General features: G+C 40.3%; 1 protein-coding gene across 3 annotated transcripts in view; it reads left to right on the top strand.

The window, feature by feature from the left end:
* The window catches only part of PPP3CC (protein phosphatase 3 catalytic subunit gamma), a 96,780-nt gene extending 92,221 nt beyond the window's left edge, over nucleotides 1–4,559 (top strand). For 2 of the 3 annotated variants that reach the window (XM_044225175.1, XM_044225174.1), the window contains exons 13-14: nucleotides 2,877–2,906; nucleotides 4,050–4,559. In XM_044225175.1, the coding sequence (XP_044081110.1) occupies nucleotides 2,877–2,906; nucleotides 4,050–4,276 (257 nt within the window). In that variant the 3' untranslated portion in view covers nucleotides 4,277–4,559. The remainder of the gene's footprint in view (nucleotides 1–2,876; nucleotides 2,907–4,049) is intronic. The other variant, XM_044225176.1, reaches the window with a different exon arrangement.
* The last annotated feature ends 7,872 nt before the right edge of the window (nucleotides 4,560–12,431 follow it).

The raw sequence follows: 12,431 nt of genomic DNA, 5'->3' as shown, positions 1-12,431 counted from the left end.
AACACATTGAAGTAAAAATAAATATGCTTGGAATTTGGAGCACAAAGGAAAACAAACAAACAAAAAGCCAATAGATAGCCACAAATTTTACTCCCAAGCTTCCTAGTACTGAAATAAAGAAGATTGCCAGGAACTGAATGAAATTCACAAAGGCCATAAAATAAAAAACAAGTTATAAATTGGACTACATCAAAATTAACATGTGTGCTGGAAATGGAACCATCATTAAGAAAGTGAAAAGACAATGCAGCCCATAGATGGGTGGAAATATTTACAAATCATATGTTTGATAAGGAACTGGTATCTAGAAAATAGAAAGAACCCTTATAATTGAATAATAAAAAGACAACCCAATTAAAAAATGGGTAAAATTGAATAGGCATTTCCAAAGACATACAAGTGGCCAACAAGCATGGGAAAAGTTGCTCAATTAGGGAAATACAGATCCAAACCACAACAAGATACCACTTCACACCCACCAGGATGGGTGTGATCACAAAGACAGACAGTAGCAGGTACTGATGAGAATGTAGAGAAATTAGGACCCTCACACCCTGCTGATGGAGATGTGAAATGGTGCAATACTTTGGAAACCACAATCTTGACGGTTCCTTAGATGCTTAAACATGCAGTTGATCTTATGACCAGCTGTTCCACTTGTAGCTATATACCCCCAGAAAACTGAGAACATATCCACACACAGACTTGTACGCAGATACTCACTTCAGCATTTTTCTTTAGAGCCGAGAAGTGGAAATGGCTCAGATGTCCATCACATGATGAGGTGGCTCTTCACACAGTAGCGTACCATTCAGTCATAGAAAGGAATGAAGTACTGGTGCATGCTTCAACGGGACTAAACCTTAAAAACATGCTAAATGAGGGGAGCCTGGGTGGCTCAGTCATTAAGGGTTTGCCTTTGGCTCAGGTCCTGGGATAGAGTCCCGTGTCAGGCTCCCTGCTCAGCAAGAAGCCTAATTCTCCCTCTGCACCTCCCCCTGCTGTGCTCCCTCTCTCACTCTCTGTCAAATAAATAAATAAAATCTTTTAAAAAAACAAACAAACAAAAACATGCTAAGTGAAAGAAGCCAGTCCCTAAAATCACATATGGTACGATTCCATTTATTTGAAATGTCCAAAACGGGCAACTGTGTAGAGACAAAGTTGATTATTGGTTGGCTCTAGGATTAATGGAAAGGGATTAGGGAGGTAAATAGCATTCTTTTGAGGGTGATGAAAATGTTCTAACTATAGATTGTGGTGATGGTTATACAACTCTAAATATATTAGATCATTGAACTGTACAGTTTAAATAAGTGAATTTTAGAGTATGTGAATTATGTTTCAGTAAAGAAATAAAATAAAATATATATATAAATATAAATTAAATATAAATAAACCAGTTTCTCGGGGGGGGTTGTGACTTTTTCTTATATATAATGCCCCTTAATGCAGGCTGGTATCTTTATACCCAGTGCAAAAAAGCATTCTAGAAGGACCCAAGACAGTGTGATACTAGTACACATTTCACCACATAACACTTAAACTCTAATTAGACCAATAACCTATATACAAATTTCAGGCTATGCTTTGTTCTTCAACTTTGTAACAGCAGGAGGGATGTACTGTTTGAAGGCACTACCTTTCCTTGTGAGCATTTATTTGTTCTATTTGAGGAGATTAGAGAGGGTATGACATTGCTTTACCACAGGCCTACATGTGGTTGACAAATTTCAGCACTCGATAAATTGGAAGGCAGCTATGCTCACCACTATACCACCAACGCCAGCACTCGATAAATTGATTCCAAGTTTCCAGTTTTCACATTGTGACAGGAAGCTAACTGTCAGTTCTTCCAGTTTTTCCTCTCTTACTGATATCAAAACCTCAGGAACAGCAAACTGTCCTGTTCATTATTTTTCCCTGACTTGTAAAAATCAGTACTGGAGGAACTGAGAGGGTTCTTCTAATAAGATCTTTCTTGCTACAACCTGTAACCTTTGCATGTATTAGGGGTTTTACTGCTTTAAAAAGATGATGCAAGGAAGTTTACCTGTTGACACTAATTTTTAAATTGCTTCCTTTTCCATCACCAAAGGAAAAGGCCCTATTAATAATTGGCCCGCTCTCTCCTGCACAGTGAATGGAAACCATATGGGTTGGAAATGGCAGCTTTTACTAGATCTCTAGTCCCAGATGGTACAGGAATTTGTATCCGGTATTGAGTACTTTTATGTCTTTGCCAGTTTAGTACTCCACCCCGGGCAAGAAAGAACCACTCACTTAAAACCCATGTTTCTCTCCTTCCAAATGCTAATCTGTTATTCAAAGGCCATTCTTTTTTTATTAAGTAATTAAAAAGGACAGTTGGACCCCACATAAATTCCTTAAGAACAATAAGTAGTTTCAAGTAACTGTTTTGAGTAGGACCTAGCAACAGCGCCATTTAATACCATCTGAGCTATTAGAAACTAAAGAACAGTTGCAATGTTAAATTATTTGACTCAAGTTATTTTGATACATGAATGTCAAAACGTAAATTAGCAGCTGGCTATTTAAAAATGAGGAAAGCAACATAACATTTGGTTTCTTATAGTCAGCTTGACTGACCCATTGTCGTAGCTATAAATACTATTAGCTAAAAGGGTTCCCATACCACCCAAAATGTTAAAAGTATTAGAAACTCTCCTACATCACATTTCCCCCCAATTTAGTGTTTCACAGTAATCCTTGCTTCTCTAACTAGTTGACCTTTATTATGGATGGGAATAGGCTGAGGTGGGAGCCTGGGTTGTCTGTGCTGGCAGCAATACTGTTGGTTTACTCACTCTTTTTCTGTCTTCATTTTTGCATGCCACTGCTCCTGCCTCTTACAGCCACAGTAGAAGCGGTAGAGGCCCGGGAAGGTATGGCCATATTCCTATGATAGATGTGATCTTATGTCTGTCTACTAGTTTTAAAGAGCTGTGTCAGCATTTGAAATCGTCTATTATTGCATCACCAGAACTGTAACAGTGAGGAAAGGGATAAATATTTCTAGGCATGCTCACAAAGTGTTTCCTTTGTATCCCATATTTGTTTAATGTAAATGACCCTCTCCATAGCTAAAGTCCTCTGTGGGCTCTGTCAGTTTTAATGCAATGGCTGAAGCTTAAGCAACTGGTCATGAGGAATCAGGTGGTTGAATCCTGTAGCCCTTCCATATAGAAGTGACTTCTATGTGCTTATTAGAAACTCAAATAGGTCAGCCTCTTTATCTAATGGTTCTAAAGGATATCAAGAGCAGAGGCAAAAGTGGACTAGGATTTAGTTTGATTTGTTTCTGAGGTTGCCCTAAGGAAGTCAAGCTAAATTATCTCTGTTTCTCTGAAAACAAATTTTGAGTAACAGGTCATCTAGGAATCTGACGAAGAAAATCATTAGAATTTATAAACTTGTGTTATTAATTTAATTTTGTTGTTATGTAAGGTAGCTCAAAATGGGAATGCCTTTCCTTGGTGATACAAAAGTTCAGTCAGAAGGAAGATATCCAGAAGCTATTATCTAGATGCCTTTTAACTTACATTTAGCTCCTGGTTGTGCACGAGAAAAAGCTGTCCTTCTAAATGAAAAGATGAGCTCTTTTATTATTTTTTTTGGTGATCAGTACGCTGTTCGTGCTAAAGTTGACCCTCTGTTCAACTTGTTCTGTTATTCCAATGTTGCCTTTTCTCTTACATTAAGCATGTTTCAGGCCCATAAGAAACCCTTACTCAAATGTATTGAGGTTCAGAATGAACTTGTTAGACATTTGTCAGGTTTACTTATGCCATGATTAATTGTAATGAGCTTCTGTGAAAATTACTTGCACAGTTTCAACTGCCCTATTTGCCATAAGATGCAGTAGCTTCAGGTGAGGTTAATTCAAGTCAAATATTGCCTGTTACCTTCACCAGACATGTGTTCCGACCCTTCTATGATTTTCTCTAGGAAGTTGCTGTATGCTAAAAAACTTCAAGCTTGTTGCTTTGTTGTCTAATCGAGCTCCTCCCTTTCCTGTTTTCCTGTAGCCATCAGAGGGTTTTCACTTCAGCACAGGATCCGGAGTTTTGAAGAAGCCCGAGGTCTGGACCGAATTAATGAGCGGATGCCACCCCGAAAAGACAGCCAGTACCCTGATGGGCCAGTGAAATTGGTGGGCCCCGCACAGCCCAGTGCTGCGCACAGGAGTGACAGGGGGAGAAGAGCCAATAATGACGCAGAGCCCTGCTGTGGCACAGGTGGATCCAAAACTTAAGAACAAATTTTATTTATTTCTTATTGGAAAACAAAACAAAAACAACTTTAACAACTTAAACCTGGAGGTGCATTCATAATTCACTCTGCATTTATGCTGTAAGAAAGGTGACCATTTTATAAATTGTTTTTAATTTATGTTTAATATATAGAAAAAGTGCATCTGTTTTGTTTTTCCCTTTTTTTCCTACTTTTGAAGAATTGATCTGATTGTCTGATACATATGTGAAGTTCTGTGCTGCAAAGGGGACCTTCCCCTAATAAAAGGGCCTTGGAAACCTCCACCCTGGTTTTGAACTAGCCAGCCTTTTCTCCTGTTCTTTTGGAAGGTAATATCTTTCATTTCAGACTAATAATAGTGTTTCAAACATAAGAGGGTGTTTTCCTTTTCCCTGTCTACAGGGTGCCGTTGAAGAAGATTGCTCAGATTTCAGTGGCTAAAACTTCTCTTCTTACGGAAAACTTGATTAGAGTAGAACTTCTAAATGAATAACCCAAACCCAGTGATTTGAGGGCCAAGGAGAATGTTTTCCATATAACCTACTTTATTCTGAACTCTCAGTTCTTTTGAATATGTTCTATGTTCTAGTAAGGCAGAATAAAAGCAGTGAGGGATTTTCTTAGAGTTACTCAAAATTTCTTCTTCCAGCCATGGGCATGATGGGTTTAAAGTTCCCTTAGAGCTTCGGACATTTGGAACAGTTTGCTTTCATTTTTGAAGCCCAAGTGATGTACCCAACTGCAAAGGAAGCTACATTTCTAAATATTGTACGAATGCCCTCTGTAGCACTCCTGGTAGTAAGAGGCGTTTATGTCCTTCTCTGTGATTGCATCAGCACTTGTGTCTGTTCTCCCTGTGGTCCTTCTGTTTTTCTATGTCAGTGTTTTAAAAACCAACAGGGGTAATGGAAACTGACTAGGGTAGAGTGATCCCCTTATGATTTGGAAGTCTTGCTAAAGGGCATTGGATGATGAGGATTTCCTATATTGTATATCAATTCCTGTGATGTTTCTCCATCTTTAAACACTCATTAGGTTGAAACTGTATGTCAGTCTCTGTCAGCATATTTTGGAATACAAAAACCAGTGTTCAGATTCAGTGTTTGAATAGCTTAGTTTTTCAAGTAACTACTAGCGAGGGAAAGAAATTTCGGTGATCCTTGGGCTCCCGTTTTTAGTTTAGTCTGGTGACAGGTGCCATGTCATAATACTCATTGGTCAACTTTGCAGTGACTGTGCATGTCTGGGTAATACTACACCAAAGTGCTTATTGACAGAATCATTAATATCATTTGGGAGGTAGGAGTCCAGCAAATTGAAGCAAGCATCCTGACAATAGTGCTTTATGTTATGTAAGCTTTAAGGACACCAGAAACCTTTTTCCAAAAAAACCCATATAATTTCACTGGAAGAATGAGGATTTAGCCTATCTGTCTCTGCTTTCCTACACCTTTTGCTAACAATTCCCAGTTTATGACAGAGATCAAAGTGTTTTAGGGCTTGGAATCTGGTGGCATGGATTGCTCTGTCACTAAAAAATGGTAGGGAGGGTATGGGGGAAGGAGAGAACAGACCTCTTACTGGGTCATGAATAAAACCTACGAAAGAAGGGACATAAAGTCTTGAGTAGTTATCTTTACTGATCATCATTTTTTTATATTCAAAGAGGGAATTCTTCACCTGGATAGCCTCACAGACCTCCCTCCCCCAGCCCCAGTGTAGAAAGGACCACTGTTTTGGAAATCTCACCTAAGGTGAAGGTCAGTCCACATGACAGATTTGATGGATGCGAGTCTCCTCTCTTTGTCTTTTCTCCTAGCTGAGGCTGTTACACTTACATAGTCTGCAGGTAGAAACCACTCTTAAGGGCTTCAGTCATCAGACAAGTAGTGAAATAGTTACTGAAAATCCTATAAGCAAAAAAGTGCTGGTCTAGTGAAGGGATTATTATTTATGAATGTCTTAATTATCTTCTCAAAAACAAGTTGTACAGTAAAGCAAGGTTCCTTGACAGAGGCATGGCAAAAGACCTATAAATACAGAGAACAATCTGAGGGTTGACAGATGGAGGGGGATGGGCAAAATGGGTGAAGGTGAGAGGGAAATCCAGGCCTCCAGTTATGAATGAATAAGTCATGGAAGTAAAAGACACAGCATAAGAAATACAGTCAATGTTACCATAATAGGGATGTAAGGCGGGGACAGATGGTAGCTGCACTTGTGGTAAACAGCATGATATATAAACTTGTCAAATCACTAAGTCGTACATCTGAAATGTAACATGAGTCAACTATACTCAAAAAAAAAAAAGTATTTTACAGGTGCCCTGTGAGCTGTGGAAAGATCAGCCAGAGAGGTAAGAAGTCATGCAAGAAAATCAGAGTGAGTTTATAATAAAGCAACAAGGAAGTTAGGTTTGAAAATTCAAATTCTATTGAATTCTAAAGGTAAAGGTATTTCTTATGTTCTATAGAAAGTTGAGGTATGTGTTTCAAGATTTTGGAAAGTTGTGTATAAATGTGTCTCCATGTGGTACATGTAGCTTTTGAAAGTGAGACCATCAGTCCGTACTTTCATCTGTATTTGCACCTGTGACTCAAGACGGTTCAGAAGGTGTGAGCTTTGGGGATATGTGGATATATCCGTATATGGATATACATATTGTGACAACAGTACTTGTTTTTCACTTTAGACTTCATTGGAGGGTTTTCAGCATGTTTTCGAATGTTTTAATCTCCCAGGATGGCTGATTGCCTGTTCCAGGTTTGTCTAAGGCCATCATTCCAAACATTTTAGCTGATGTCAGAGCTCTGTAGTATCCCCATTTTCAAAGCTTCCTCTGTTTTATTAAATCTTCCCCTGCATGTTTTAAAGATACTAAAAATGCTTTTCTCTTATTCCCCTTTACTTTCGGGTCCCTAGGGACCTTATTTTCTTCAACTCCTCCCATCTCGGGGGAGAAAAACACTTCATATATCAGTTCCTTAGACATGGTGCATACCTGTATACTTTACTGAAATATCACTTTAAAAAATGACACTTCCCAAGGACTAGTTTTTCTAATTTCGTTTTACATCTACATCATATGGAATTTCTAATTGATTGGATGTCTATTTTTTAAAAGATTTTATTTATTTATTTGACAGACAGAGATCACAAGTAGTCAGAGAGGCAGGCAGAGAGAGAGGAGGAAGCAGGCTCCCTGCTGAGCAGAGAGCTTGATGTGGGGGGCTGAATCCAGGACCCTGGGATCATGACCTGAGCTGAAGGCAGAAGCTTAACCCACTGAGCCACCCAGGCACCCAGGATGACTGGTTTTTGTTTTTGTTTTTTAAATAAAAATTTGAAAACTCATCTAACACAAACTTAAAACATACATAACTTTTAAAATTTCTGTGTTCTGAATATTTAGAGCAAAAACAACCCAAGAAGCCAAGGGGTGTGTGTGTGTGTGTGTGTGTGTGTGTGTGTGTTTAATGGAATGCTTAAACAAAAGCAGCCTCAATTTTCTTTAAAACCTCAAGGCACACAGTTATGGGACAGACATTGCTGATTGGCGTAACTGCCCTTTTTTGACTGGGTACTAACCGGCACAGTGAAAATTGTGTATCACACTCTGATGGGCTTGATCTGGCTCCTTGCCTAGGGATAGGAAAGTCAGACTCTTCAGGAGTATCAGTATTTCTCATATCCTTCTGTCTATATTTACATGGCCTTTTCTGTTCCTACACAAACAGTTGTGGTTCAGTGAGGCAAATTCCTGTCAATAGCAAAGATTTGATATCTTATCCTAATAACTTAGGTATGACTTCCTGACACTGTTCAAAATAGGAAAAGAAAAATCCTTTTATTTGTTTTGCCAACAGAATATTATTATTTAATGTCATTAAGGAGCAAGGGTGAGATTTCTAAAATTAGATAACTTTGGGGCTTTTCAGCCTTGTCTTTGTCCCATAGATCCTCTTCTAAATAACATTGAAACAAAATTTGAGGTAGCTGGTCTTCATAAGAAAATATTATAAACCATGCTTATGTGACATGCAGCTGGGTTTACATGGTCATTACTCAAGAGTCTCCAGCCTTTCAGAAGAAGTAAGGCTAAAATCACTTCCCTCCACCCTCCTTTGTTTTACGTAAATAAAACAGTTTACATTTTAGGGAGAACTTATCCCAGATGACCTAGTTTATAGTTTTTCTTTCTATTCATTATCAGATTTTTTTCCTCCAATTTTTATATTGAAAATTATTTCTGAACCCATGTCATTCTAGAATCCCCAATATTTGCTATGGTTGTTATAGTAACAGTGGAACCCGTTTTTTTCAGAGCATTATTCAGCTTTTCATACCTAGGCAGAAACAATTTCAGAGGGAAGGTAAACCCAAAGCCCCAGTTATGGGAATGAGTCTCCAATTTCCTAAATCATTTGTGGTTATAATGATGGGTACCATCTTGCCTGGCACCTGGTCCACATCTTTCCTGAAGTCTGCTATTAGAAGGGCAGCCTGTGGGGCCCCAACAGGAGCCAGAGGAGGGTCTGGATCACCTGAAGGGTAGTTGCAAGCATTGTGTTGCCGTAGTCCCTCTTCAGCACGGCTCGGGTGAAATGCTCCCAGGAAAGAGCAGATGTGTCTAGAGAAAATTGTGTAGTTCGAAAGAAAGGGTTGTTACTCTTGAGTTGTACAGAGAACTGTGTTAACAGTAGAGCTTTGTGTCGTTGCCACAGTGTGAAAGAGGGGACCTGTATTACTCTGAGACTCATGGCCTGCCCTGCATATGTCTAGTCAGCTGAAGTGAATGGGGCCAGGCTTAGCTGCCTTCATCTATGCAGTCACAAAGGTAAAGATGATACTCGCGAGGATATTCCCTCCCGGGAGGCCTTGGCCTCACGCCCCAGCAACCTTGGCAAGACTTGCTAAATAACACCTTTGTCTGAGACAGGGTTATGCATCTTCTCCTCTTCTACACCCTCATGACAAGTCAAGGTGGTTTAAGATCAAGAAGCAAGGAAATGGCTGTGGACCATCCCTCTGAGCAGCTCTAAAGTAGGGCCATGCATACTGCCTTCCTGTAAGTTCTTGCCCAGATCCCCTTCACCCCCTTGACATAGCTGTCTCCAAATAACGTTTTGTGGGTTTTGTTTTGGGCTTTTTTTTTTTTTTTTTTTTTAGCATGTTAAACTGAAAGTGCTTGTAATAAGGAAGCTTACCACAGATTTTGATTTTCAGCAAGAAAGACAGGTTTTTTTGGTCTGTTAGAGAACCTTTTCGAAGATGCCGTCATGAATGCCTTACTTTTCCTTTCTCAATACACTGTGACCAATAGTATTTTTTTCCCAGTGGAAATGTTAGCAGGCATTTTCCAAGAAAGGATTCTGGTTTTGCTTCCTAAATGAGGTGGTCAGACATAGATTAGCTCATGATGTCATTTTTTAAAAGGCTTTTCTGAATGATGGATTATTTGCTTGTGCTGAGAGATTACTTGCTTTTTCTTGTTTTGGGTTAGGTTAAAGAAAATGGTGGAAATGTTATTTATTGGCAGAAATTAACAAGTCTTTTGTGATCAAGAAACTAACTTGTTAAAACTTTCTTATTGTAAATTGGAAGTCACCTTAAAAAAAAACTGTTAAAATTAAATGATAACTTAATTGGCTTCCTGTGTCTTTATTTCCTTTATTTCCTGGTAGAGGCACTTATATTTGGCTCTTACCCATTTAATAATAATTCCAGAAATCAAGGGAAAGTCTGCTGTTTGATGTCTGGTCTGGTATTTGATAAAGGAATCTCATTACAACAAAAAAAGGCCTCTTTTCCCTTACCTCTTCAGCTCTTTCTTTAGTTTTAAATAGGCTTTGGGGGCTGCAGTGTTGCCTCTCCCTGTACTGCCTTGCCCCACCCTCCTTCCCAGCACTTGGCCCACCACTAACTCCTGCTCAAGTCCCAGCTTCTGCTGTGCCTTCTCTAGCAGAGGCCACTACTTGTAGAAAAGGAAGAAAGACATCCCAGAAAATATATAGTCCTTATAAAAGATAAAGATAATTTTTATTGTAGTAATTTAATAACTCTGCTTATGATCCTAATAATAGACAGGCATGAGCTCCATCTTGGGAAAAGTAAAAGGAGCCAGAGAGACATTGAATGTGGAGCCGGACTAACAAGAAAAGGAAGTGTAAGATCAGCCTTTTGATTCCTCCCCAAAGTAGAAATACCACGAGGCACTGTGGATTCACAAGGGAAAATAATTGGAGGATTGAGGGAAGGGGAAGCACCCAGGGCCCTTGGAGTGGATAACTGTATCCATGAAAGCATTTTACTAATTCTGGCAGGAATCCCTGCCAGGCCTGAGTAAGGCAACTGTACTGTAAGCACAGCACCATCAAGGGCCATAGTGCAGTTTACAGGCCAGAAAACAAGCCCCGATTTCTAGGTTCAGATAAGCTGGGTATGCATTTTGGAATCTTTGTTATCCAAATAGGGTCCTGACTTAGCAATGTCCTTATACCTCAGCTAAACCTTCGGTAAAATGAGGCAATGTTTGCCCTTATTTCCAGAGTTGTGAAAAAGGTTATTTAAAATCCTGGAAATTAAGAACTAAAATGCAAACTCCTGTTTACCTGCCACCACATGTAGACTGACTCCCTACCTTCTTGCCTGCTGTATGTAATCACATGGTCTTCCTGGGTTTTCTATCATGACTTGCAGGTTTTAGAGAGAAACTAATCAATTTTGGTCCAGAAGATCAATAATGTAATGGTAAATTAGACAGTCTTTTTGATGTTGGTGCAGTTCAGGAGAAGGCTGGTCATAGACTTCAGGGAGTGGGAAGACAAGGTTATTCTTTGTTTGGAGGCCAGTGGACACCATGAGGTCGGGCTCGGATCAACAAATCCACCCTCTTATCTTCCTTATTTCAGTTTACCTGCACTAGGAAAGAAGGTTGATGCAGACCTAGTTTTCCAGCCCCTGCTCTGTGTGTCCTTCTTTGTGGCTGAGTTGACTTGGCTGGATTTTCCCTCTGAGGTCATCACTTATTTATTCTTCCCTCATAAAATCTGCTTTCTAAAGAGCTGACCGCCACTTGCTCTTTCTTTCCTGAGAACTGAAAGAGGTTCATCCAGCTCAGTTCTTCTCAAAGACACGCCATGTGCCCATGATGCTCGTTTGCTCATCCATAGAAGGAGACAGAACAGTTGCTGATGTGATGTCAGTGTCAAGGCTTCCTTGAAGATAGCCTAGACAGTTGGACAAAAGGCTGAGTTCTGTCGCAGCCTCCAGGGTTGGGATGTGACTGACTTCGAGAACCCACATAGATGGTTCCTGTTATATCACATGTGTGCTGTGAGAGACTAGAGCAAGGCAGGCCTGAAAGCCTCTTTCTCCACTCCCGTGAGGGTCCACTCACACCCTGGCCGCCAGGCACAGTCCGTATCCGACCTGTGGTGGATAGTTTTTCACTCCATTCCATCTGCTTGCTCAGTCCCCCTGGCAGAAAGAGAACACTCTTCTGAGCGCCAAATTAAAAACCTGCTCAAAGCCTAACTAAAGAATATGCCAGAGTTCATCCCTGTGGAGGAAAAGGGAAGGAATAGCAGATAACCTTTCTTTGCCTACTGTGGGAGGACTGCGGTGCAGGGCCAGGAAGCCACTCAGCTGCTCAGGGGCACATCTCAGAGTGTGACATTCAGATGCCAGACTCCCAGTACTGGATATACTGCTCCAGAAATTGAGAGTTCAGGTGTATGTCTTCTGGGGTCCCTAGCTTCCGTTTTTCCATTTGAGAAATAAAACTGAATTTTCTGCTCACTTACAATAAAAAGCCACTTAAGGGCTCTTTCCATTCATCCTTTTTCTTGGTGACAGAGGTTGGTTTTCAGAGTGACCTGTATTCCTGTATGAACAAGCACCACCTTCTCCAGCTCCGTATGAAGAGCCACATCTCTTGGGAGTCTCTTGGCTAATCTCCCCTGGGATGGAGGGCATGGACAGATCTGTGTTGACATGGGTGCCACCTGGGGAGAATTTGCAGCACAAAAGGTGGCAGGCTTGAGGAGCAGGGGTGGGGGTGGGGGTTGGGCATACTGCTGACCGGGATCAGATAGCTAGGAAAAACAGAGCAGTTATGTAACTCTGTTTACTATGGCTCAGGTGACTCTGAGAAG

The sequence above is a fragment of the Neovison vison genome, chromosome 11, assembly GCF_020171115.1.
Source record: "Neovison vison isolate M4711 chromosome 11, ASM_NN_V1, whole genome shotgun sequence".
In the NCBI taxonomy this organism is placed as follows: Eukaryota; Metazoa; Chordata; class Mammalia; order Carnivora; family Mustelidae; genus Neogale; species Neogale vison.
This window is presented reverse-complemented; position numbering and strand designations above follow the sequence as displayed.